The following is a 25,800-nucleotide window of genomic DNA, read 5'->3' as shown; positions in this document are numbered from 1 at the left end:
GGTTCTGTAAGAAACATGCATGTCTTTTGCTGGTCCCATTCGAGTGATTTTCCTGCTTTATTTTGCAACCCCTGTCCGGTGTCTACAGCACGGAAGGGGAGTGGCTTGTAGATCGAAGTAAACCTTCTCAATTTTGAGTATCGAACGAAGTGTAGGTGTGTGTTAAAGGGGCCCGATATGCAGTAAGTAACAGTATTTTTCATCTGACAAACCACATTTTCAAAAAGTTTTAACTCATTTTGTGCACAGGAGTCGATCGTTAACGTGGACGAAAACTATATTCAAGAGGAACTACATGTGGTTTTAGAAGCCAAAGTCGGTTTGTTTTAATAGTGTAGATTATATTTAAAAAGAAGAAAAATTTGGCATGAAATCTTTTAATCTCCCTTCACTTGTTTTCACAAAAATCCCACTTTATGCCTTAACGGAAAGATACTGAATGGAAACACTTTATCAAGGAGACTATTAGGCACTATAAGAGTGACTTTGAGATGGAAGAACAGAATTTAAATTTTGATTTTGAAGAAGATGGGGTGACGAACGGACCACAACAAAAGGTTTGTTTTAAAATAAAAGTTTTGTTTTAAATTGTGCGCCTTTGTAAGTTGACAGATGGCCAGAAGGTGTTTGCAACTTTAAGAGTAAATAGGCTATCCGTAATATGATTTAAAGAGGTCGTTTTATTTAAAGGGAAAGACCACCTACCTGGTTATCAAGCAACAAAAAAGTTAAGTTCCATTTCCTCTGTGATATCTTCTTGGAATATTTACATTTGCGTAGTATTTACCCTAATATTATTTAATCGGTCTGTATCCTGTCCTGCGTTTTTTTTAACCGGCTGCTTTATGCTAACATATTAAAGATACAGTCCCATATATGAATGGGGGGGGATTTCGACTCACATTTCTGCTAAAAATAAACTGGCATCTAATCTTGCAGACTGGTCACCTTCATTCTCATTTGTCCGAATGTGAGTTCGCATTGACAGTAGGTTTTAGTAATGCACGGTGTTTGTCTTCATTCTGACCTGAACGAAGGCCTTTTACTCCTGAAGTAGACAATCCTGACTATGTGGCCTGTATCCATGAAAAATGAAAACGTGACGGTTTAAAAGGAGATTTTTGTTCAGTCATTATTAGGGGGTGCAACCCAAAAGACGTGGCTATATTTAGTCAATCTTTGTGGTAGCATGCAGAACTCGAAATAGATCAATAATGAAACAAGGTGGTATAAATATATTTTAAACCTACATAAATGCGTCTTGCATTGTCTTTATGCATGTTTGATAATTTAACAGAAGGAGGTAGGCTAATTAAATAAGATGCTAATTCAGGTGGCCACGGCATTAGCGCTCTAATTTCAGCAGAGTGTAAGCTCATTGTAAGCGCTGTAGGTTAATGAACTGCACTGCTTCCCACGGACTTCCTAAACTGGCGTTGTCAAAAATGTTAAATGAAAAACAACTTTGTTACCTTGCTCTCTCTTTGGCATTTTTTTTTCGACAAAATTCTACTTTACCCGTAAATAAGTTTAACTGTAATTAAAATACTCTTAGCTGCTTCTTGTACATTACGAGTAGATGCGTCACAGCAAAGGGAATTACAAGTTATATTTTGGTAGACAAAGTATTTGGTCAACAGAAACTGCATGGGAGACTGTGACCGACTGTCCAGGGCGCGTGGCCAGCGCGCACACGTGTAACCCCAGCGCGCACATCGCCGGCCCACTCGCAAGCGCGTCTCTGAGAGATTCTTGTCCAGTTGCACCGCCCCGGACTCTGTGTTTGCCTTCAGACCCGGTTGGTAAAGGGAGCTTTGAGGTCTTTTAGACCCCTACATCCAAAACCACAGGAAATGTGCAATTTGGCAAATGTCTGAGGGATCTTACGCAATGGAAGCATTTAGGTCTTAAATATTTGATGTCTCATTTTTCTTTTTTATGGTAGTGAGCACGTTTCTGTACTAGGACCAGAATTATTTTATCTTCTGTATTTTTGTTCATGTTGGTGCAGTTTTATGTGGGCCTTGCTCCCTTGATACATGTGCGGAAAAAGTTTAGAGACCACTCTATATTTAAGCAAATCTGCATTTCTAAATCCTGGTTTAATCGTGCTTCTGCTGAGCAGCTGGTTGCTACCAGGTTCAAAATTTCTAAGACAGCAGTACACAAGAATAAGGTGAAGTAGGAGACACTGGGAATGACCAGATACCAGCCAGGTAAAGGGCAGAAGCGACTTTCTAATGCCAGAGATGATTGTTAACTTATCGGACAAATTTTCATGAATCATAGGATGCCCTTCAAATGGAATTGGACACATTAAGTGCAGGTGTAAATGCACTGCTAGGACAGTTCGCATCAGGCTCTTAGAAGCAGGACTGAAGTTCCATAAAACAAGTAAGAAGCACTTTGTTAATGAGAAACAGAGAAGAACCAGGCTGCAGTTTGCAAAAATATATTTGCTTATGAGAGATTAGTGAAGTGAAAAATTGTGGTCTCGTATTTTTTTCCATGGCTGTATATGTGGTCAGTGTTCACTACTAAGTTTTGTCTTTGTAGGACTGGATCAGGGTCGACCACTGTAGGACACGGGCAGGCCCAAATCTTAGCTCAGCTCAGTTGATCGTAAGTTGGATTAAAACGGCTACTGTGATGTCAGTCATCAGTAAATATCATATATGACTTTTAAGCTGAGGGCAGGGTGGTGCAGTGGTTTGCACTGTTGCCTCACACTTCTGGGACCAGGGTTAACGTCTCCGCCATGGTGGCTCCATGTGTGTGGAGTTTGCATGTTCTCCCCGTGTCGTTTCCTCTGGGTACTCTGGTTTCCCCCCACAGTCCAAAAACATACTGTGGTTAATTGGAGTTACCAAATTGCCCATAGGTGTGAATGGTGTGTGACTGTGCCCTGCAATAGGCTGGTGCCCCATCCTGGGTTGTTCCCTGGCTTGCACCTATAGGCTCTGTACTCTCCCCCTTCTCCCCCCCCCCTCCCCCCATGACCCTGAATAGGATAAGTGGTTATGGAAAATGGATGGATTTTAAGCAGCATGATTTTTGCTCATCCCCAACAGAAAACTTTGTGACAGCTTGGTAGAAAAAGTTCAAGGTGATTAGAAGGTGATTAGTAAAATTTTATCGATCATGTAGAAATGCATGCTCGGCTGAGATTTAGACATCACTGCTGGGGTTTCTAGTCAAAGATTTCAAAATATGTAGTGTGATTTACCACAAGCCCTTAACAACTAAAATGCAATATAATGTTTCAATCTAAGAGTCGTTTTTTGGCTTGGATGACATTTATGGATATAACATAAATGATCATTTAAATTATAGCAACATGTCTGTTATTTACATTCTTGGCAAAAGTTTTCATCCCAAAAACCTGCAGGCACACCGGTCCTCCATGGAACAGGAGCCCCACCCTGGTATAGGCTGTCCTTGGGTATACAGCCTGGTATAGGCTGTCCTAGGGTATACAGCCAGGGACACGGCAAAAGAGGGAGTGGGTTTTTAAAGAAACTTTTTAAATTTGGCCAATCGAGCTGCCGGCGTGATTCCCCCCTCCCCCCGATTGGCAAATTTTACCAAAAGCACCCCAGCTTCCTCCCTGATTGGTAAGTTTTACCACTGGCACATTCTGCTTTGATTAGCATATTATTGATGTTCCATCATTTTCCTCTTTTGGCTCCAAAATATAGCTTGGAACCCCACAAATCCCATGATGATCTGCACTTAACAGACCAAAGATAATCCGCTAAGAACTACCCCTCCCCCCCCAAACTGAACTTTACAGCCCCCTTTACTCTGTCTGAACTGTAAACCTTAAGGCCATTAATTTCTGGATCATGAAAACTGACATTTCTATCCTCCCTGCCACATGCCACCAGCACTGTGACCGTGTCATTGTTACAGGTTTGACACAATATGTAAAATAAATAGCCTAATGCAGTGTTTCCCAGTCCAGTCCTCAGGGACCCACAGACAGTCCATGTTTTTGCTCCCTCCCAGCTCCCTGTCAGACAGTCCATGTTTTTGCTCCCTCCCAGCTCCCTGCCAGTCCGTGGGCTGTCTGTGGGACCCCGAGGACTGGGTTGGGAAACACTGGCTTAATGGCATTTTCTTTACGAAATAAGATAATAATCTCAGATATTCCTCATGTCACCTCCATAACAAGATGTCATAAATGAATGACTATCTGTTACTTGATATAGGTGACTTTCCTGACGTCCAGAAGATGGTGACGATGGGCCCTAAGTAGCTGTTCTTCCTGCTGGCCCATCTGCCTCATCTTACGTGATATTGAAGGGATTCCGGTGCCTAGCGATGCAGCCAGCATATGATGTCATAAGCGTCGTCCCACCCCAACACGCAATGACCGGAGGTGTTTGTTGGATGGTTTTAAGGATCCCACACAGATTGGTGGGCCCTGTACTTTGATTACTATGTACATTTAATAATGTGCTGTGTCTTCAGCAATAAGCCATATAGATGCCCATGAATTTCATACAGTGTTTTAATTTCATTGGTAGTAAAAAAAAAAATCGTTTTTGTGTTTTAATTAATACATTCACACACTTTATCATCCTTGTGTCATCTGTCTAAATGGATTAAAGAGCATTCAGTTTAATAATGAATTATGGTTTTTACCATGGTGGTGCAGTGGTTTGCATTGTCGCCGCACACCTCTGGGACCTGGGTTTGAGTCTCTGCCATGGCTCCATGTGTGTGGAGTTTGCATGCTCTCCCCATGTTGTCATGGGGTTTCCTAGAGGGTACTCCAGGTCCCCCCTCCACAGTCCAAAAATCATGCTGAGGTTAATTGGATTTACCAAATTGCCTGTATGTGTGCTTGTGTGAGTGAATGGTTAGTGTATGCCCTGCGATGGGTTCCCTGCCTTACAGCCATAGTCTCTGCGATCAGCCCCAGAAGCCTTGCAACCATGAACAGGACTAGCAGTTACAGAATATGGATGGATTTTAGCATGATAGAGATTTTGAATCTAAGACACCATGTGTTTTGGAGAGCTGAATTTTGGTTGTTTATAGTTAAGCTATATGACTGCAGGTCACAGTAGCACTGACAGACTGTATCAGTGGGATAAATGTTTTGTTAGGTTTGAACATTTTCAGTGATTTCCCTCTAGTGGAGGCTCATCGCCACTGTACAGGCCCCCACCAGTACAGGCTATGGTAACTTTGCTTCACACTGCTTCCATGAGGAATTGGTCCTTGAACAAATAATCCAAAACCGATTAATTTCTGTCACCTTTATTGTTAGTCGGGAGCCGTATTTTCACTTCTCCCTATCACAGGTAGACGGGCACCTTGGGCAAATGAAGTGTTGGAAATAAGCAGTAAGATGTTTGCTCGGCTGCCATTGTCTCCCCCTGAAAGCCTCTCTGACCCAGGCCACTGTGCGCTGAAGTGAGCTGACACGTACCAGAGAACTCATTAGTGAGCTGACACGTACCACAGAACTCATTACTGAGCTGACACGTACCACAGAACTCATTACTGAGCTGACACGTACCACAGAACTCACTAGTGAGCTGACACGTACCACAGAACTCATTAGTGAGCTGACACGTACCACAGAACTCATTAGTGAGCTGACACGTACCACAGAACTCACTAGTGAGCTGACACGTACCACAGAACTCATTAGTGAGTTTTTGGTTGTGTGCTGTGATATCTTTGTACCTTCATCTTCTCGTGAGGGTTTGCCTACCATTTTTGATAAGATTGGTTCAGTCAGATTAGAAACAAAGTGTTCTGGTGGGTTTGACCCCTGGGTTTGACCGCGCTTAAAGAAAAAAAAATCACTAAATTAATTTCATGCAAGACTACAAAATGGATAGTCATTTCTGTCGATTATGGTGTAAGTGAAAAATAAAATATAATCTAATTATGACCTTTTATAGAAAACTAATGATCACGACTAATGACTCTTGCTAGTCAAGCAATAGATCCTGCAGGTTCGGGGTGAGTACAGGGTGTATTTTCATTTCACAACATAATTCATTAGTTAAACTAAAACCATACTGAGTGAAAAATGACAGAGAATACAGTATTCCTTTAAGACACACTGCTGTGAATGAGCCACATCTCTGTCTGTTAGATCATCTCTGCAAGGTCTATTACTGATGCCAGTGCTACTTATTATGGGACACATTTGACATTTCGCACCTAATAGTATGTTTTCCTCGAGGCCAGGTGATCACATAGAGCAAAAGTGATTCACATACATATTGATACCTGCTCCACTGATCACCTTACTTGACTTCATAAAGTATATGATGCCTAGTCTTCTGCAGCACTCTGGAAAAGTGAAATATAGTGGGCAAACTGCTCGTGGGAGTTATGCTTTAAAAAATGTTCCAAGAGCAGAATGAAAAATGATTGGTTCAGAGAGAGAACCAATCAGATTTCAGAGGAGGTGGGTCCAAGCAACTAGAAGAGGTGGAACCAAGACATCTGGTTGGTTAGTCCTACCTCCTCTAGTTGCTTGGATCCACTTCCTCTAGAATCTGATTGATTATCTCTTTGAACCAATCATTTTTCATTCTGCCTCTCAGAAAAAAAATTGTGTAATGATTTGGCCAACCATACAAAGGTTTTGTATTTTAGTCTCATGGGGGCCTTTGGCTCCACCATTTTTCTGAGACACTTAACTAAGTCCTCAAGCACGTTATGTCCAGCTGTATGATTAAATGATGTAAAACTGGTGGACGCTGTCTTTTAAGACCCCCATTCCCTGCAATTGTCATATTATTGGGCCCGCGACCCTTGCGTCATTCTCTCTGTAACAGGCATCGGGAAGCACCACAAATCATGTGTCTTCAAAATGGATGATTCCAGATGCCCTGTGTAAAAGGGGCCCTAACAAATTTGGAACATAACTGGATTGGTTTGGGTTGGGGGCCGAATTAGATTGTAGGAACAGATTCCTTCAACCTGATCATTTTAACACACTCTTCCATTGACGACTGAGTATTTCCTGAAACAGATCTATCAATGACAGTAGCTTCCTTAATGGAATGGTAATGAGCTTTGACAATAAGCACTGTTGACACAGATAATTATTTTGAGAACTTGGGATCATTAAAACTCCTGTGCAGGGGCACCATGGGGGGTGTGGGGGGGGGGGGGGGGTGTGTGGACGATTCCAGATGTCCAACAGTGACAGGTGCCCTAAAAAAATTTGAAACATAACTGGATTGGTCTGGGTTGGGGGTCCAATGTGATATGCATCTATGGGGCCCGCAATGTCTAGCAGTGCCCCTGCTCCTCTGCTTGGTTAAATAAGTACATTTTCATCCTGCCTGTTGTCTGAGTTATGGGTATTTTTGTGTCACTCCAAGAATAGGCAGCATAGAGGTTCAGCAGGCAGTGATGCAACATCACACCTCTTGTGTATGATCCTGACACCATGTATGGTGTGCTTCTTTCCATTCTGCAGGCCTTGCTATGGATTGCATTGCCTTCAGTTTTCATTCAGTGTACAAATGAAGAAAATAGTGACATACAAAAAGGCAACAACTTGGCATTTTCTAACGGAAACAGTTTCAATGATTAAGGCCTGTTAGGTTTTCTATTAATGTTACTTTTGGTCTGTTATTTTCATTACACCACTTCTTTAACTCAAAACAGGGTGTTTATTTTCTTCTTTTGTTTCACAACTCACATTTACTCACATAAGTTTACTATGTTGATATGTATCCTGCTGGAATTTCAGAACAAAAAAAGTGATTGTTACGCAAATCAAAGACCTACAATTCAACTTCTGTATTTTATTTTGATATTGCAGGCCTGGGTGACAGCCAGTTGTTTAAAATATGCGAGAAATGCTTCAATTCATAATATTCCTTTACCTGAGCTATACATCGGACAACTAAAATACCTTAAGATTACTTGGCCTGTAAGCTAAGTTGTCCGGAAATATGACCCTTGGAAGTTATGTCAACACAAGATAGTTACGTAAGCATAGGAATATATGAAATATTAATTTCTTTAATGACATAACATATGATGTAATTTAATACTGAAATAGAATTTTATATGAGCACCACAAACAATCGTTTCTATTTCCGTGATCATCTTAATGCATGCCGTTTTTTAGTCAAAAATTTTTTTTTGATTAAATTATTTTACATAAAAATGGTCGTATACTATGAGGTGTAACCAGGATCTTGAATATAATTTGTTATTTACTGGCACGCAAAGCTCGTATTTAAGCGTCAGTATTAATAAAACCGTAAGGCGAGTTTCAGATTTAACAATATAATTTTCAAATATCCCTCTGAAGGCGGGTCCCGCCCAGCTCGCGGGGTACCTGGCGCTGATTGGTCCAGAGCGGCTCATTTGCATTGACGTCAGTAAAGGCTGTAGGTCAATCCTTGCGGGTGCTTTTATTGGATCTGCCGCTGTCAAGCTTTGCTGAAGAATTGGAAGGGCAAACGCTAGAAAGGCACTGAAAGACTAACAGAAAACAGCACTCTGCGGCTATTTTTCGCTTGTGCATTTATAAATAACAAACAGTAGGATCAATTTTTCTAACTTGAAACTTAAGGTCGCACGGCAGATCTTGTTTTTATACGATTCCATTATTCAGAGGTGGTACCACAGATAATTTGACAGCCTTTACATCATTTTTTTTTTGGGGAGGGGGGAGAAAAAAATCGTGGGCCTCTGATAAAACTGCAGCTCGTTTGAAATGCATTTTCTTCTTGTCACTTTTGTTACATAACTGCTAACGGGAATGTGAATGATGGTTTCACAAAACGGATCCTGCTTGCTCTCTGTGTTATTTTTGAGAGTTGAAATGGCATGCCTGGTTTGACCAAAACGCATTTTCTTGTATGGGGTGAGACTTCAGATCAAAGCGGCTGCCAAGACGAATTCTGCGCTTGGACAATGCTTTAAGCCTGTTGATTATGAATGGCACTGAAGTGGACCGAACTGTAGCAAAATGAGGTTTGTGCCCCCCCTGCCTTGAATTGAGAGGAGCCGATTTGTTGAAAGGGAACATTTTGTTTTTCTGGCAGAGAAAATTTGATGTTTTCTGCGTGGACAGGAGACATCGTCGATAAACGTGGATAAAAATGGATAAAGCGATTGCCTGAACCGAGGGAGACTGAGTTCAAATTCGGGAGTGAAAAGTTAAGAATTGAGTGTGTTGATGATGATGATGATGATGTGGGTACGAGGACGAAGAGGGGAGTGAGTGGAAGAGGAATTGCGTATGGAATTGAATTGTCGAGTTAAAAGTACTCCCGGATTCATGCATTTGCAAGAGAAGGGCGCATTTGTAAAAAATACATATAATTTACTTCATGTAAAAGGCAGAAAGGAAATCTATTTCCTGGTTGGGGGGTGGGGGGGAAGGAAGATATATTATTCAGGGTCACTGCAAGGGAAACGACAGAGAGCGTTTTGCCTTAAGATTATGAGAAAGGAACAAGAAGACAGCGAGATATCCGAGGCAAGAAACACAAACTGAAGGGCAGAAGCGAAGCACTTGAGCAGAAGGAATCGGCAGAATTTGGGTTGAAGTATGGGCTGTGCTTCAAGTATCCATATCTCGGATAGGGTGGTCTATCATAGTGGAAAAGACTCCGAGGATTCCCACTCGCCACAGCAGACCAACGCCAACCAGCAACAAGGAAATCCAAGCCTGGGATTACCCATTAAATCTTCTAGTTACAAGGTGAGCCGTAATACTCTTACCCAGTCCAGAAGTGAGAAATGATGGTGCGCGCCTGTGCGCATGTGTGACAGCTATGTGCCGTGGATGTGCTACGGTCAACCAACCATTGTTATAGTTATGCATAATTAATTAGTTGAGCTTAATGCACATTACTGCGGATATTTTTTTCTAATCTGCCGGTGAAAAAGGTAGCAGAATTGCGAACTGTCATTTTCAAACTAGAGGGAAAATATGACTGACGGAAGCTGCAATGATATAGTTGTTGTGATGATTCTTGCATCATCACACGTTTAATGTTGCATGTAAATGTACACAGTTTGCACTGTTAGGTAGGTTTCTGAATGCACGACCTGGAAGACCTTGCACTCCTTGGACCGTTATGCTTACAGAGAGATACGAATGCATATGTCTTGTAATTGCTGCCTTACAGAGTTTTATGGGTTGACATGTCGAATAAAATGGGAAATCTCTTATGAACTCGTTCCATTGTGAGCGAATACATTCTGCGCAGATTTTAAAAGCAGTATTTGAAATATTTGCACATTTAGCATTGTTGGCAGCAAGGCGCCCCCCCCCCCCCCCATTTTCTTTGCTTTTTGTATCAGTAGGCGGGCCTTCATATTAATATTATGTTAAGTGTAGTCATCCAGGTTTTGGACAGGACACACTACCTGTTGATGTTATTAAAAGGCAGGTTTCTTACGTGCAGCACTGAGGGCCCTGAGTGCAGGCAGCATTCATTGATGTTTCCACTCATCCCACATTCATGTAAGAAGGTGTGTGAGAATCAGAGCTGCAGTAAGCTTTGGGGACAGATTTATTTTCCTGCTAGTTTCCATGTTCAGGCCTCCTGCAGAAACCAAAATGTATTTTTTTTTTAATGCAACAAAAAATCGGACTGGTGAATTTATGGATTATACATACAAGATAAAATTACCACTCAGAAAACAAGAGTAAAAAATACCAGTAACCCAACTGAAAATATTTTCAATAAAATGCTTTTTCAATTTTCAAAATTTTTAAATCCAAATATTAATTTTAATGCCTTTTTTCAAAGACACGTTGTCATTTTAGTGTTTTTGGAGACGATACACAAAAATGGCATATTTCAGTGGGATTTCTCTTCCTGGCCCCCAGCAGATGTGTGGCTTCAAACAGCCCTTTTCCCCCAAATTCTTGTTTTTATGTTTTAATGGTGCCATTTCCTCCCGAAAAAAAAGCATGACGTGGAACATTCCTTGCTTGTGTGAAAATGTTCGTGGAGGAAATCTGTACTGTACCTTCAGACCTGGACCAGTCCTGTCCTACTCACCCCGAATCGAATCTGCAGAGTTAGAATGATTTGTGTTAAGTTGCAGGCTGTTTACAGGCTGCAGTGTCATATTTCATTACCTCAATTTGTGATGTTATGATAAGTATATTTTAAAGTGTGACTGTGAGTTTGGAAACACCACAGAATCGGTTGATTGAAAAGGATTACTTTACCACTGTAGGTAAGTAGAGAAGCTTTTTTATTTTTAAATATTAAACTGTGTACAGCATTAATTTCCCCTGCTGTATGACCTTAGTGTTTTTTCACAGCATGCACAGTGTATGCGTGCACATTCTAGCGAGGGTAACATTCCCACATTTGTGCATGGATGCATTCAACCCAACAAAACCCGCATAACGGCTTTCTATCAACAGATTCTCACGTGTCGTATTCTTCCATGCAATTTCTGTTGAGGTCGAATGGAAGCGAAATGCAGTTTATTATTATTGTGACATTTTTTTTTCCTTACGCATGGCATCTTGGGTGACGGTGACACGGTCAAAATGAACTTCAGAAGAAAAACTTTTCTTTGTGCTATTTCTGTCAAGTTAATTCTTTCTAGCCTCGGCCAATCAGAGTGCTTTTTTAAAAATTTAATTGTATCATCTACAAGAACTTGTAGATGATACAATTAAGCTCCAGAAGCTCCAACCAATGGTGTTGCAAAATGATAAAATGTCAGTATTGATTAATCCATCAAGGGAAGTTTATGTGTTGGAATTTTTAATAAAACCCTTCTTTATTGCATTCCAGTCACATGATGGAGAAATTCTGGGGGAAAAAAGTTTTATGGTTCTATCGCTGGCTATAGCTTTTAGCACGAGGTTTTTGTTACCTCAGCATAAAATGAGGTGTAATTTGGTTTCGGCAGAAGCCGTCTCTGTGATGTAATCAGGGTTAAAGAAATCGCTGTATAAAGAGGCCGCTGTGTTTATCGTTGTACTCACACCTTTATCATGGCGCAGTGACGTGGGTCGTATCCGCTGTGCGTCGCTGGCAGAGTGCATGACACAGAAAGACATGTGAGAAGTGAGTAAAGGCTGCGTTCTGGCCAATCACTGCAGAGTCTGTGTTGCTACTGAAAGCTTGATAAGAAAACAGAATTTAGACTATAATTTTTTCCCCCTTCTCCACATTCTGTACTTTTAGCAGTTAGAAAATGGATGTGGCTCTCCGCTGGCCTTTCCTAATGTTTTGTACAAATAGCTTTCTACACATGGCTTGTCTAGAATGAATGGCCGGGCTGCTGGATTTGGGTGGCTTGTTTTAACAAACGCAGGGTTCTAGGGAGGTGCGCCGGTTGTGGTGAGGCCCAGAATCGACTGTGGAGGAGCAGAGATGTAGCCCCCCCCCCCCCCTCCACACACACACAACCAGCAGTCTCAGTCTTTTGTTTCTGTCTACGGCCTTTTCATCGTCAGGATGTGGCATCAATTTGTTCATGTTGCGAGTTTACTTGCCCTCGGTCGCCCTGCCGCCGCCCACGACTCTGTGATACGCTCGCCGCGATGCCACTGTGTCATCACCCTATCGCTTTTAACGCTTTTCTGGGCGGTGGGGGGCGAAAACATGGTGCTGTCGGTGTCCTGACACAGTAGTTGCCACTGATGCCCCTTGTGTTTGTGAGCTTAACCTTAATTTGCGTTCGCTACATTAGTACGTGGAGTCAGCCCAGGGAAACTTAATTAGTGAGTGCGAGGGACAAGCTGAGAATAGATTTCATTTGCACGTGTGAATTGCGTGGTTTGGGTGCTGTTATGCGTGGCGATACAGAGCCGGCCGTTACGTCGACTTTTATGGCGCCGCTGCTCGTTTTTCCTCCCCATCTCACTGAGTCATGCCGCGATGGGTGCGCTGGTTTTCCAGGTATCGCCGTGGCACGCTTCCGGCTCTCTCTTTAGGAGAATCCTCGGCGATGTCTGCTGAGCCACAGCGGAAAGCCGGCCGGTTCCTGTTTGACGCACGGTCACCGTTTCATTACTGCGTCTAGGAGCATATGGAGTCGGGCTAATTGTGCAGAAATCTCCCTGGAATGGAAGCGGTTTCCGGCTCCCTTTTAGGAAACGATGGCTCTTTTATGTGTTTGCGTGCTAAGATGGAGCAACACTAAGCAACCGGCAACGATACTGTGATTATTTCTAAGGCAGCGTTCGTGTCGTTTCGCCTCTTTGACGTGTCCCTTAGGATTTTTTCTCCTCTTTTTCAAAAGACAGCCCTTCTGGAGTGCGAATATGAACTGTACCGTCATTTGCGCTGAAAATTGGTATAAGCAGATTCTTGTTATAGCTTGCGTTGAAGATTAAGCTTATTATATAGCACCATTAAAGGTCCCCGTAAGTCCATACTGGTCTTCTTAATGGAAGGCCTTTGTCATGGAGGTTGTTGGTTTTCAGTGTCGTTGTGGTTTTTTTTTTTGTTTTTTTTTTTTTGCAAGTTTAATTTCTGGCGGATTAGCGATGATCTATTTTAAAGACCCCTGGCAGAGTATAAAGATGTCACAGGGTTAGAGTTTCAAATGACCCCCCCCCCCCCCGGCCGTAACTCTGACCAGGCCTGCATTAACACCCTGCCAGAGAAGCCTTACCCCAGTGAATCATGTGACACTGGAAAGACTCAATCAGCACTTGCTCTACCTGTTGCATGCAGATCAGCTCACGTCCGTCTCTTTGGATTGGACCAGGCCGCTACTGCTGAGTCTCATTGTTTTTCTCGTCGCTATGTGAGGCGGAATCCCCCTGAAAAATGACTTCCACTTTCCCAGAGGCCTTTAGGCTGGGAAGTGAGAGCTCACAAAAAGAGTGGCACTCGGAGATGAATCCTTCTTGGGGGGGGGGGCGGGGGGGTGACCTTATCAGCGTATGTACCATGTTTTACCTTGTGTTTTGACAGTTGTTCACAGACAGGGTCTTTTTTCTGGAAGGGAGAAATGTGAGATATCTGAGGCCTAAATGATTGTCAATGGCACAGTATGGTCTGGCCTGCTACGTCTGCGATAAGCCCCAAGTACAAGGCCCCACGCTGGTTTTGTTCGCTTTCAGGAGATAATCTGCGACCATGCGGGCTCTAGCGCAGGGTCTGAAGGCAAGGCTTCTACACTGTGGAGAAAAATATCTTCCATGAACCTTCTCTATATTATAACCAGTTTTGATGCCCCTGAAGTCAGACTTAATTTGACCCTCGATAACGTTTGTCAGCCTCAGTGTCAGACAACATTTCAAAAATTGGCAGCTGCTCCATTGATAAAATTTAACAGATGAATCGCTGAAGGTGTTATGCAAGCGTGAGTGTTGCTTAGAAGCTGGATTATTTTGTTTGGAGTTGAGGCCCCCCCACTGTGTTTTAATAAGTGTAATCTGATCATGGTGTAAACGATATGGACATTGTCATTAAGATCTTAAATACAGACATGGCATTTTCATTCGGCCTCCTGTCTTTAGTTGTTAATACATATTACTACTATTACAGATGTATCAAGTACTTGCTGTAAAGAATGTCACATAGACTGATAAGGTGATATTTTCATGTGTAAAATCTTTCCATTTAAATTCCGGTTTGCATATTGAAATACAGTCTAGAAGTGCCTTATATTTTGATTTATTGTTGTACTTAATGATTTATTTGGTTTAGCACTTAGAGATTTTCTCAGAAAATGTAAAGTGCGTTGTAAATAAAATGTATTATTATTATTATTATTAAAATTACCCAAAGGTATGCATATGTGTGAGTGAATGGTGTGTGAGTGAATGGTGTGTGAGTGAATGGTGTGTGAGTGAATGGTGTGTGAGTGTATGGTGTGTGAGTGAATGGTGTGTGAGTGTATGGTGTGTGAGTGAATGGTGTGTGAGTGTGCCCTTTGATGGGTTGGCACCCTGTGATGGGTTGGTGCCCCATCCTGCGTTGTTCCCTGTCTCGTTCCTGTAGCCTCCGGTATAATAAGCTTCAGACCTGCCCACAACCCTGAGTAGGACCAGCGGTTACAGAAGATGGATGGATGGATGGATGGATTTAGTTTATTTAATGTATAGTATGTATATCAGTTATCTTCCCAGGTATAGATCATTGCAGCAGATGTGAGAATAAAATCTGATCAGCAGTCAGTTCCGGTGGCCTGAGCCCAATCCTGGCGAAGCTGCACTTTTCTTACTCTACAGTGGCAACAGCGCAGGCCGTAATGTTCAGGCGGAGTTTCACGCCGGGACTGGCAGTCTGACCACGGCGTGCCTGTTGGCGGTGTGGAAACGTTAGGAGGATGATTCTCCTCAAGAGCTTCTCTGGCGCCGCTCTCAACTGCCTGATGAATTCAGTTCGTGAGGTCTGGCTCTGGAGTCATTCGGAAATTTATTCCCAAGGAGGGCAGAATCTGGGCCGAATGAATGAATCCACTGTATCGTCGAGTGTGGAGATGCAGGAAGGGTCACCTCAACGGTCTGGGCCCTTTCCTCTCGCACGCTCTCCCACTCGCTGCCTGCTTCCGTAACCTTGCTGTCGGCTGGCTGTAACTTTCTCACACATAACGGTGTGTCTGTTCCTGTCCTTGGTGGCATTTTTAACATTCTTTAAGTCAGTCTCATTCCTGTTGCTATTCTTGTTGTCACCAGAACAAAAAAAAAAAGAAAACTATGAGCGTGAGATTTCCTCTCGCACAGACTAATGGGATGATGGCGGACGCCTGTACGTCGAAGGCTGACCTCAACCCCTGTCCTTGTTCGGCATCAGAAGCTATCGGTTGTTTCCTGCCAAGCGTGAACTTCTTCTGTAAACACATTTCAGAGATCCCACAGATGTATTTTATTTTGTGGAGCGTTTTACATCTGTAACACTTCCCAGGGTCTGGAAATAACATCGGCTTGTTAAATTACCATCTGGCAACGTATATATTTCTATGTTTTTCCAGACGAATGCATTCCAGCAGTTTACGTTAGCGTCCCGTATACGACTGTGTCAGTTGGCGCGCGGCTGTCTATACCACATAATAAATTCTGTTCTATTTTGTAATAGTAAATATTCTTTGATGGCAGTTCAAAGTATTTCAAGCTAATTATGCTACCACTTGGTATGCAAACAAGCCACAACCAGAGCAAAAATAATAGAGAGTGGGACTACAGTGCCCCGTAAGGATATGTGTCCGGTACTCAAGCTTCAGTAACTCTGTTACAGTGCTCCTGGAGATGCTGGTCCTGGAGGTGCGTAATTAATCTTTCAAAATGATCATTTAAGAGTCATTCTGCTTCAGACCTTTTTGGTCTTTGCCTTTGGATGTAGGAAAGCTTTTGACATTCAGCCTGATTCGTTTCCGGAATGAGAGCTTTTTTTCTCTCTTTTTACAATGTTGAATATTCCACATAACTTCACTAATGTTATTTTTCCCTGACAGTTTTATTAAATCAACTGTAATTAAAGTCACGTAGCAGATATAACAGCATTACCCAGAGGTGACGTGATCGGTAGCTGACATCTCTGAAGCTGCTATTTCCCAGCTAAAATTTGGTACTGTATTACTGTGATACCGTTCGGTTTAGGGGTCATGACCCTGCTCTTAAAAGCTGCCCCCCCCCCCGTACATTGTTTCACAGCTGGGCGCTGAGCCGGGCGGCCGGCTGGCTTTCCTGTCTCTGATATCGCCAAGTGCCCCTTGTACCCGCCTTATGACGTTTTGTCGAGTCATACTTCACACTTTATCTTTTCTGGCACTGGCCTTGAGAAACGTGATGGACGGAAGGAAAAGAGGCCCAAAGAAAATGTGGCGTAGGTAAGATTCGGCCCCCTCCTGATCCCAGAGCTCTTCTCTTCAGGTATTTTTTTTTTTAAATAATTATGACATCTTCCCCCACTGTTTTTTTTTTTTGCTCTCACTAAAGCAGTGCCTTTTAATTGCTTTGGGATCCCTGGGAAACGTCATACCATGTCAACCTTATTAATTTTTAAAACTAAGTTTCTCTGGCATCCAGAGAAGCTGGATGTAGCTTGTAATTGGCAGGGGGGCAAGTTAAAATGAAATACTGTGTGAAGTATCAGAAAGCCATAACACTGCTGTTGGTTTAGTACTAAAAATTTGACTATATTCTGAAAGCCGCACTTTGTAAAAACAAGAAAAGCGTGCGTGGATTATTACTGAGGCCACGAGTATAACGTAAGTCTTCAATCTGGCGGTAAACGCGGATGATAAAGTGCGTCGGACTGTGTATTATCCCAAATCCAAATATCTTTATGCAACGGCATTCTGCAAAGCCTGGTAAGAACGTGTCGCCTGCTGTCAAATCGGCTTTGTTTCGCAACACTCTTTACCTTTATTCCATTTAATCGACAGATTTTCTGTGTGTGTATCGCTCCTCTTAACAAACAATTTGCCACTTATTTAACTAAACGGTATTGAGCATGTTTTCATGTAAGTGATCAATTATTTTTATTTATCATCAGTCTCGCCTCTCTATATTGTAAGATAGTGTTGAGACCAGAGAAGTATCTGTCTTTGTACTACGCTGAAAGAGTGTAGCTAAATGTGCGACACCATTATGGCCAGGCGAGTATTACATCATATGTGTATCAGTGCCGGTTAACAGTCTCTCTCAGGCTCTTTTCATTCCCACATTTTCATAAACCTGAATGTCTATGTCTGTCTCCGTGACCTAGAACAGACTGGTGACTCTTTCAGGACGTCCCAACCTTGTATCCTATAATACTCTGTCTGGCCAAAAGTGTGTGGACACCAACTTTTTCGACTCAACATCTCATTCTGAACCAATGGGTGTTAATGTGAAGTTGGTCAGTCCAATGCTGCCGTAGTAGCCTGAACTCTTCTGGGAAGATCTCTTCCACTGGGTGTTGGAACTTTGCTGGTGGGATTTGCTGGCATTCAGGTTGGATATTGAAGGTAGTTTATCTGTTTGTGAGCTTGTGTGACTTGGCGCATCATAACTGAACTTGCTTCCAGGAGTTTTGACCTTCACAATCGCATCACTTGCGGTTGACCGGGACAGCTCAAGTGAGACAGAAATGTGGCGAATGGACTTGTTGGAACGATGGCGTTCTATGATGGTGCCAAGTGGAAAGTCACTCACCTCTTCAGTAAAACATCCATTCTACTCCTAATCTGTTACAGGACATGGTTTAACTGCGTGCTTCATTATGTGTCTTTGTCGACAACGGATATGGCTTAATTATGGTAGAAAATGTTAGATTACCTGAATGCAAATAACATTCTGAGGGATAGCCAACATGGATTTAGGAGAGGTAGATCCTGTTTAACGAATTTACTTGAGTTCTTTGAGGAAGCTACAAAAGAAATTACAAAAAGAGGCCTACGATGTGATCTACTTAGATTTCCAGAAGGCCCCCACAAACGACTCTTGCTTAAAGTCAAAGCTGCAGGGATTTTGGGAACTGTAGCAGCTTGGATCGAAAACTGGTTAACAGACAGGAAGCAGCGAGCAGTTAATAGAGGCACAATGTCACAGTGGGCCTGCATTCATAGTGGGGTACCGCAGGGTTCAATTTTAGGACCACTATTGTATTTACATTAATGATATTGACACCAATACATACAGTAAACTGGTTAAATTTGCAGACGACACCAAGGTGGGTGGTGTAGCAGATACTGATCTAGCAGCAGAGAGGCTACAACGGGATCTGGATTTAATTAGCGACTGGGCTGATACCTGAGAGATGAAATTTAACACAGATAAATGTAAGGTAATCCATGCATGGAGCAGAAATATAAAGTACAGATGTTTTATGGGTTCCACTGAAATAAAGGTAGCTGATTACGAGAAAGATCTCAGTGTGTATATTGATGCTTCCATGTCCCACTCTCGCCAGTGTGGGGAAGCAATAAAAAAGGCCAATAGAATGTTGGGTTACATCTTTAGGTGCGTGGAGTTTAAGTCAAGGGAGGTGATGTTACATTTATATAATTCCTTGGTAAGACCCCACCTAGAATATTGTGTCCAGGTTTGGTCACCATACCTTTTAAGAAGGACATTGCTGCCTTAGAAAAGGTGCAACGTAGGGCTACAAGAATGATTCCTGGTCTTAGAGGAATGTCTTATGAGGAGAGGTTAGCTGAGCTGAATCTGTTTTGCCTTGAGCAAAGGAGACTAAGGGGGGACATGATCCAGGTATATAAGATTCTAATGGGTCTGGATGCTGTTCAGCCAAATGGCTATTTCAATATTAGTTTAAATACTAGAACTCGTGGCCATAAGTGGAAATTAGCGGGAGAACATTTTAAAATGAATTTGAGGAAGCACTTCTTTACACAGCGTGTAGTTAGAGTATGGAATAGTCTTCCTACTAGTGTAGTGCAAGCTAAAACCCTGGGTTCCTTTAAATCAGAGCTAGATAAGATTTTAACAACTCTGAGCTATTAGTTAAGTTCTCCCCAAATGAGCTTGATGGGCCGAATGGCCTCCTCTCGTTTTGTAAATTTCTTATGTTATTATGTTTTAGGGATGTCGACACACTTTTGGCAATGTAGTGTATCTGAATCTCTAGACTGAACCGAACAAATAGTTGTAGGATGGAAGGATGGATGGATGGATGAGGCATTTGAAAGTTTTGACTCTTTTTGGATGAGTGTCCAATTGTTTGATGTTTTAGCTAATGGGTGCATCGCACCATGTGAATATACATTATTTTCACCAAAGGATTTTTAACCTTACTTAACCTTACTGAGGATCCCAAACTGTGGTCAAAAGAAAATGTTTTGGCTGCGCTTCCCAACCTAAAAATTCGCACATCAAACGTTGGTTGCCTGATAGCATGTCAGCGTGCCCTGCCAAGGTGAGTGGTTATACTGACAAGCCTTTCTATTCTGTTTTAAATAGTCATCAGAAATAAGGCTGCATTCACAAGCTAGTGTGCCCCCCCCCCAAAGTTAAAAGGCCTAAATCATGAGATGGCATGTGATAGTTCCTTAAGGCTTTTGAAATGCTCGTCTAAAATGGGACACTACTGATGTTTACTTAGCAGTTAGCCTGCACTGTTTTTTTCAGAGCCTTCTGGAATTTATGTGTGTCTTTTTGTAATAATGCTGCATCGAGCTCCAGGTGGTAAATGTTATGGACTCCTTTTTTTTAAACCATTTTAGTTGCAAAGGTGGGGATTGCTTTGTACTGAAGGCGTATATGTTTTAGCTATCCTCTCCGTGCTTCTGGTCTCCATGATAGTGGACATTTGTCAAAGATACAAATCCCATCGTGCTAAAGTCACGAGGCTTCATTTGTGTAAAAGGGGATTTTTAATCCTCTGGAGTAATTGTGTGTTTTGCCCTCACAGTATTTGCATTAGAGGAGAGGTTTATGTTTCCCGTCGTCCCCAGCTGACAGCCAGTTCCTTACATGCTTGGTATGCTGTGATTTTTTTCCCCACAGATATCAGACCAGTGCTGGTTCTGTCTGGATAGTCTTTGTTTTTTTTTTTGTGAATCTTCTCAGCCAGTATTTGCTGAGAAACGGAAAGCTACGGTCTACATTTTGCTGTGATTACTTCCTCCCCATTTCTTCCAATCAGCTCCAGTTTTAGGGGCATCATTTTGACTATATGTCTCCTACAGTGAGACAGGTACTGCTAATGCACCATCTCTACAGGTCGGAGTCTCCTGGATGAAGCTTCCAGTTGCAGTCAGGCCCTCACAGTGACATTCGTCATTTGTTCTTCCCGATGTCGTTTTCTTGTGTTTGGGGACTAACTCACGGTTTCTCCTTGTAAGGAGTAAAGCATCACTTTTTGGTTTTTCCTAGTATTGGTATTTTCATCTTTTCCCCCTGATTTTTCATTCCGTTGCTAAATCTCTGTAATCTATTGTGTCATCTTGCGTATAGTAATGTACTGTACTAAGAACTATTTGATTAAATAACTTAATCCATTGTTTTAGCCAGAACTAAGAGAAACATTTGTTTCGCTTATTGTACTGATTTTATTGCATTAGCCTGGGTCACCTCCCTGCATAATTAACCTACAGTAAATGGTAAATAGGTGTTAATGATAAAATGTTATCATTGCTGCTTTATAGACTGTTCTACTGGTTCAACATTTTGACTGAATTTACATTCTCCAAAACCCAAAATTATGCATGTTTCACAGCTGACATGCAATTAATTACAGCCTTCTAATAAGGCGTGATAGACTGTATTTAATGATTATCTGAAGGAGTGCAGCAATGGATGGTGCTGATGTCTCCTATTGGTGGAAACCTTCACTGATGTCATCCACCACAGGTGTTCTGCCTGCATTAGCGAGCTGTTACTGTCACAGTGGGATTTATAGCAAAGTATTAAGTAGCTCAGTTCAGCAATAAAGTGACCTCAAGGTGAATAGAGTCCAGTGTGTTTTTTCCTGGTTATGAAATACTAGATCTCAGCTATAGACCAGCATATTATATATTTTTTCAGTCAAAATCAAGAATCTTCAGGATGAATGTCCTGTCTAAGATGAGGGGGAAAAAAGGAAACAATGAGATTTTTTTCCCCACATAATAATTACCTACCTGGTCCATCATATACAAGGTTTCCAGTAAGCTGGTTGCCTTGCCTGTCAGTTCCTGTTTGCCCGGGGTCCCTAAACGTGATGAAGCAGGTGTCGGTTGTTCAAATGCTGTGCGACTGTTTTCTGCCCAGTCTGAACACAGTAGAAAACCGCAATGCAAACAAGCGAGGTCAAAATCCACAAGGGCAGGAGCCAAGTAGGTACGACATTGAACGACACATCGAGGCCTGTAGACTTACTGGGTACAAATTTAGTGTCTGGTGCGCATCGTGAAAAGGAGGCAGTGACGGAGGGGGGGAAGCCTATACACAAGCTGGGGAGTAACTGGGCCAGACCGTCGACAGAGTGGGAGCCGAAGAACTGGAGCGAGTGGGTTTTAAAGGCGCAGCTTAATTTCGCTTCCCATCGCCTAGCTACAGTGGCGCTAGTTAGCCACTACCTTCCCCATGGTGCAGTGAGGTTAGGCTCGTCCTGCAGGCCTGAGGGGGCAAACGCAGCAGCCTTCCAAAATAACATCAGTGATGGGACACCCTGCTATGTCTCTCTAGTTACTGTACTTTTAATATTATTCTGATTATTAATATTTATTCCTACTACTAGTCTCAACAGATTGCTTACAGAATGATTTTGTTGCTCATTAAAGTTATGTCAGCACTACTTTAATAGTATATTTTAATATTTACTTGAATAGTTGTCTTAAGCTAAGGCTGATGTAAATGGATGTGTGTGAGTGTTATGAATTGCTAATATTAGATCCAGTTAGATGGTGTCTTATGTCACTCTGACATTTAGCGATAGACACCCGTTAGCATGCTTTATGTTTGTGGGATGCTAGGATTATCTTTAATGGTTTTTGTCAATTTCAGGTTCTCCTGGTTTTTTTTTTTGTTGTTTTTTTTTAACTATTGAGTGTCATGTGACAATGTTTTGAAACTAGCATGTCGATAGACATGCCAAATATTGCCGAATGACAGGCCATCGCATTTGCTGAGTAGGTTGTTGGCTAAGTGTGGGGAAGAAGTTCTGGGGAACATGAAGGAGAGATGTTAATTTCTATATTTTTAAAGGTGCTTAACCTTTAACTTTCAATATTAATGAGAAAATGCAAATATTAGTCATTATCTTTCATTGTTTCAGGCCACCATCTTTGAATACTTTTTCCCCTGTTTTAACGGTCTAAATTCAGAGTGGAATGTGTTCTGTTCTGAATCTTGTCGACTCTTGCCTTTCTGATGAGTCAAAGTCCTGATTTTCACCTCTGTCTTCAAACCCAGGGTGACTGTCTTCTGCTGTGTCAGTGGGCAAGTTCTTAGGATCCATATCAAGCCCAGTTTGCGCACAGCTAATACTGGCAATATGGAAATACCTTGGCAAGGCGGCCTTATGCGTCAGAGTGGCCTGATTGATTCGTCGGATTCCCTTGGCTGGCCTGCACCTAAGCTGCTTCAAATAGTGCATGTCTGTAACTTGGGGAGCCGGGCGTTTTCTGGTGGGGTACTGATTTTTGCAGATGTCTTTGATGCTATGTAACTTTGCAGGATACTTGGCTTTGAGGATTTCAAACACCATAGATACATATTAATGTATTCTCAAATCTCCATCCGTTAACCCTGAACGCCTCAGTCACCCTGGAAATAGGCCGGAAACGACAACTCGACTTTTTTAAATGACACTGACATGCTTCTCCAAGCAGAAGTGGGTTTTCTGGAGACTTGTGTAATGGTGATCACCTGACCTGCTCTGCCTTGAGATTCAGCGGCTCTCGCTCGCTCTCTTATGTCAGACTTAATTCTCCTTAAGCTGGTGGCAGGTCTGTTGTTATTCCTTATTTCTGTGCTGCTAACGGCTACTGCAGGTACCTGCATGCTAAAAGTGCGTCAGGCGATGCATATTGCATAAAGGAATATGCCCGTTTTAATGCTACTTTAAAATAAGAAGCCATATATATGCAGTATTTTTGTGTTACACACAATTTCCTGCTTTCCTGTTTTCTGTACTTATGCTAACATTTCTGTACTTATGCTAAGTTGTAATCATTAAGCTTTACAGTGATGGCTTATTAATAACTAATAATTATTTAAAGTGGTTTCTTAATATAAGGGAAGAAAACGATTATTTTTTTTACCCGTATGTGAGATTATGGATGTTTGCTGTTAACAAAATTTATAAAATGAAGTTTTAAAGTATGGGAAAAAACCAATTTACCAGTCTCTGCTTTTTTTCTAAAGCTGATTTTGTAAGTTAAACTTGTAACACCTTTACCTATGACTGCTGATTGTTGTAGGGCTTCATAATAGTTTTAGATTTAAAAAAATATATCTGCATAAGGTTTGATATTTGATATCAAGCCACAGCTTTCCTTTATTGCACATTACACTGTTTTATGAAAAGGGGGGGGGTGTTAAGCATTTACTAGGGGGTCTGATGGAAATGGCCCACATTAGTTAAACTAATGAGCATACATTTATTTGGGGGGGGCTAAAGAATATTTTTAGGTGACTAATACAGCTGTAGCACTGCCCCTGGTAATGAGTAACCTGCAGTATTAATTGATCGCTGCAGGATGCTCTGTGACCAGCTTTCTGTCATGAAGAATTGATCCGGTGTGTCTCTCCTCTGTAATAAATATTCAAGCCTGATGTTCGCTGCCTTTCTGTACGGCCTGGTTGCTCTCTATCTGCTTCACAGTACGTTTGTGTTCTTTTTTCTTTATCTGCGGCGGCGAGAGATAAAAACTGCAGACTGAGCGAGGGTCAGACTGTTCCTGCGACGCGACGGCGATTTGTGCCGGAGCGCCAATAGCAGGCGGCCACTTGGCCGCCACGTCCCGGCACAGACGTCAGCGTCCACTAGCGACAGTGGGAACCCTGTAGGCTCTGTGCAGACCGGCATGTGCCAGGAGCCGTCAAGGAGGCTGCGGTCTGAGTGTAGAACAGAAAGACCATTTCAAATAAAAATATATCTGTAAAGAAAAAACAATCATCTGTTTTGTTCTGAAATGTCAAGGAGACTGAGAAGCTTTCAGTGTCATCTTTCTGTCGGAGTTGTTCAGTCTTGACCTGAGTAGGAATTTAGTGTCTTTTTAGTGTTTTTTTATTTTTATTTTTGCAGAGTATGGTACGTTTTGTATCCTGATCATGAGTAGACTGAACACCCCATTGAATGCTACTCCATCACATCCTGAGCCGATCCTTTCAGTTTACATTTCAGTTTACATTTCAGTTTATATTTTAAATTCTTAACACGGCATGGATTTTCTGGAAGTTTAATGAAAGTCATAGGGCTTAAGATGACAGTGTTAACAGTCCCACTTGGCCGCTGATTTTATTTTTCTGTTTTATAACTGTGTTTATTTCCCCGTGATGTTCATTTTTTTTTTAATTATTTTGTTGCCAAGATTTGTTGTAGACTAGTTTTTGTAAAACAGACTGAACTCCTAAAAGTTTCAGGCCTTTTGAAGCGTTCCTCGTAATATTAGTGTTCAGAAGTCGCTGTCTGGCGTGCAGCTGAGCTGAAGTGCGTCAGTAGGCCGCGGAGCCGTTTTTCGCAGCATCTCTGATTCTTGCCAGAGCCTTTTAGCCAACAGAGGTGGGATGGCGTAGCTGGAGAAGGTGACTGGTGCTTAGGGGAAGTGAATCTGTGAAAAGGGTACTTGGTGAGACCTTGTGTGGCTTGTCAGCTGTGTGCGACTTTGCCGGGCAGCGTGTAGAGGTCAGGTGTGGTGGCCGTAACCCTGAACGGCGCCATTAATCTCCAGGGTGGGCCGCGGGAGAACGCCTTAGAACCACGACAGAGATGAACGGGAGTTTGAGCAGAAAGGCCTTCTGGGCTCAAGGGACCATCTCAAAAGAGAGGCCGTTTTTAAAATGTGCGAGTGCGTCAGAGGAGCAGATACACCCCTTATTTCCATGGTTTATCTATATCAAATTGGTGTTTTTTCTCGAGTGATTGGGGTTGCGTCTAGGTATAACAGCTACATGCTTGCTGAGATCCAACAGCCATTCCTGAGGTCCACTCGTGCATAATACCTTCTATTAGCTAGCTGGTCATTTATTTTTGTGTATTTTGTGTCCGGTCGGCGGATATAGGCTGCTGATTGGATGTGGCCTACTTTCCCGAAGCACTGACGCGGGTCACCTCTCTGCAGGCCGGCTTGGTGGCCATTCAGGCCGCCGGATCTCTTTCTGAGCCTAAGACTCATTTGTTCAGAGGCTGTCATTCCACTTTCCTGTGTCAGCTTTGCACTGAAGTGGGATTAGTGCATCAGTGTCGGGGATATGTAACCGTTTTTGGACATTTG

At 42.3% G+C, this 25,800-nt stretch overlaps 1 protein-coding gene across 3 annotated transcripts in view; it reads left to right on the top strand.

The window, feature by feature from the left end:
- Positions 1-139: 139 nt before the first annotated feature.
- Positions 140-25,800, top strand: part of LOC111844927 (high affinity cAMP-specific and IBMX-insensitive 3',5'-cyclic phosphodiesterase 8A-like) — a 50,675-nt gene continuing 25,014 nt past the window's right edge. The window contains exon 1 of one of the 3 annotated variants that reach the window (XM_072717927.1): positions 140-557. In XM_072717927.1, the coding sequence (XP_072574028.1) occupies positions 492-557 (66 nt within the window). In that variant the 5' untranslated portion in view covers positions 140-491. Of the gene's footprint in view, positions 558-8,392; positions 9,707-16,748; positions 16,768-25,800 lie in introns of those variants that run through there. The other 2 variants (XM_023813849.2, XM_072717928.1) reach the window with 2 other exon arrangements.

Source organism: Paramormyrops kingsleyae, chromosome 11 (assembly GCF_048594095.1).
Source record: "Paramormyrops kingsleyae isolate MSU_618 chromosome 11, PKINGS_0.4, whole genome shotgun sequence".
NCBI lineage: Eukaryota > Metazoa > Chordata > Actinopteri > Osteoglossiformes > Mormyridae > Paramormyrops > Paramormyrops kingsleyae.
This window is presented reverse-complemented; position numbering and strand designations above follow the sequence as displayed.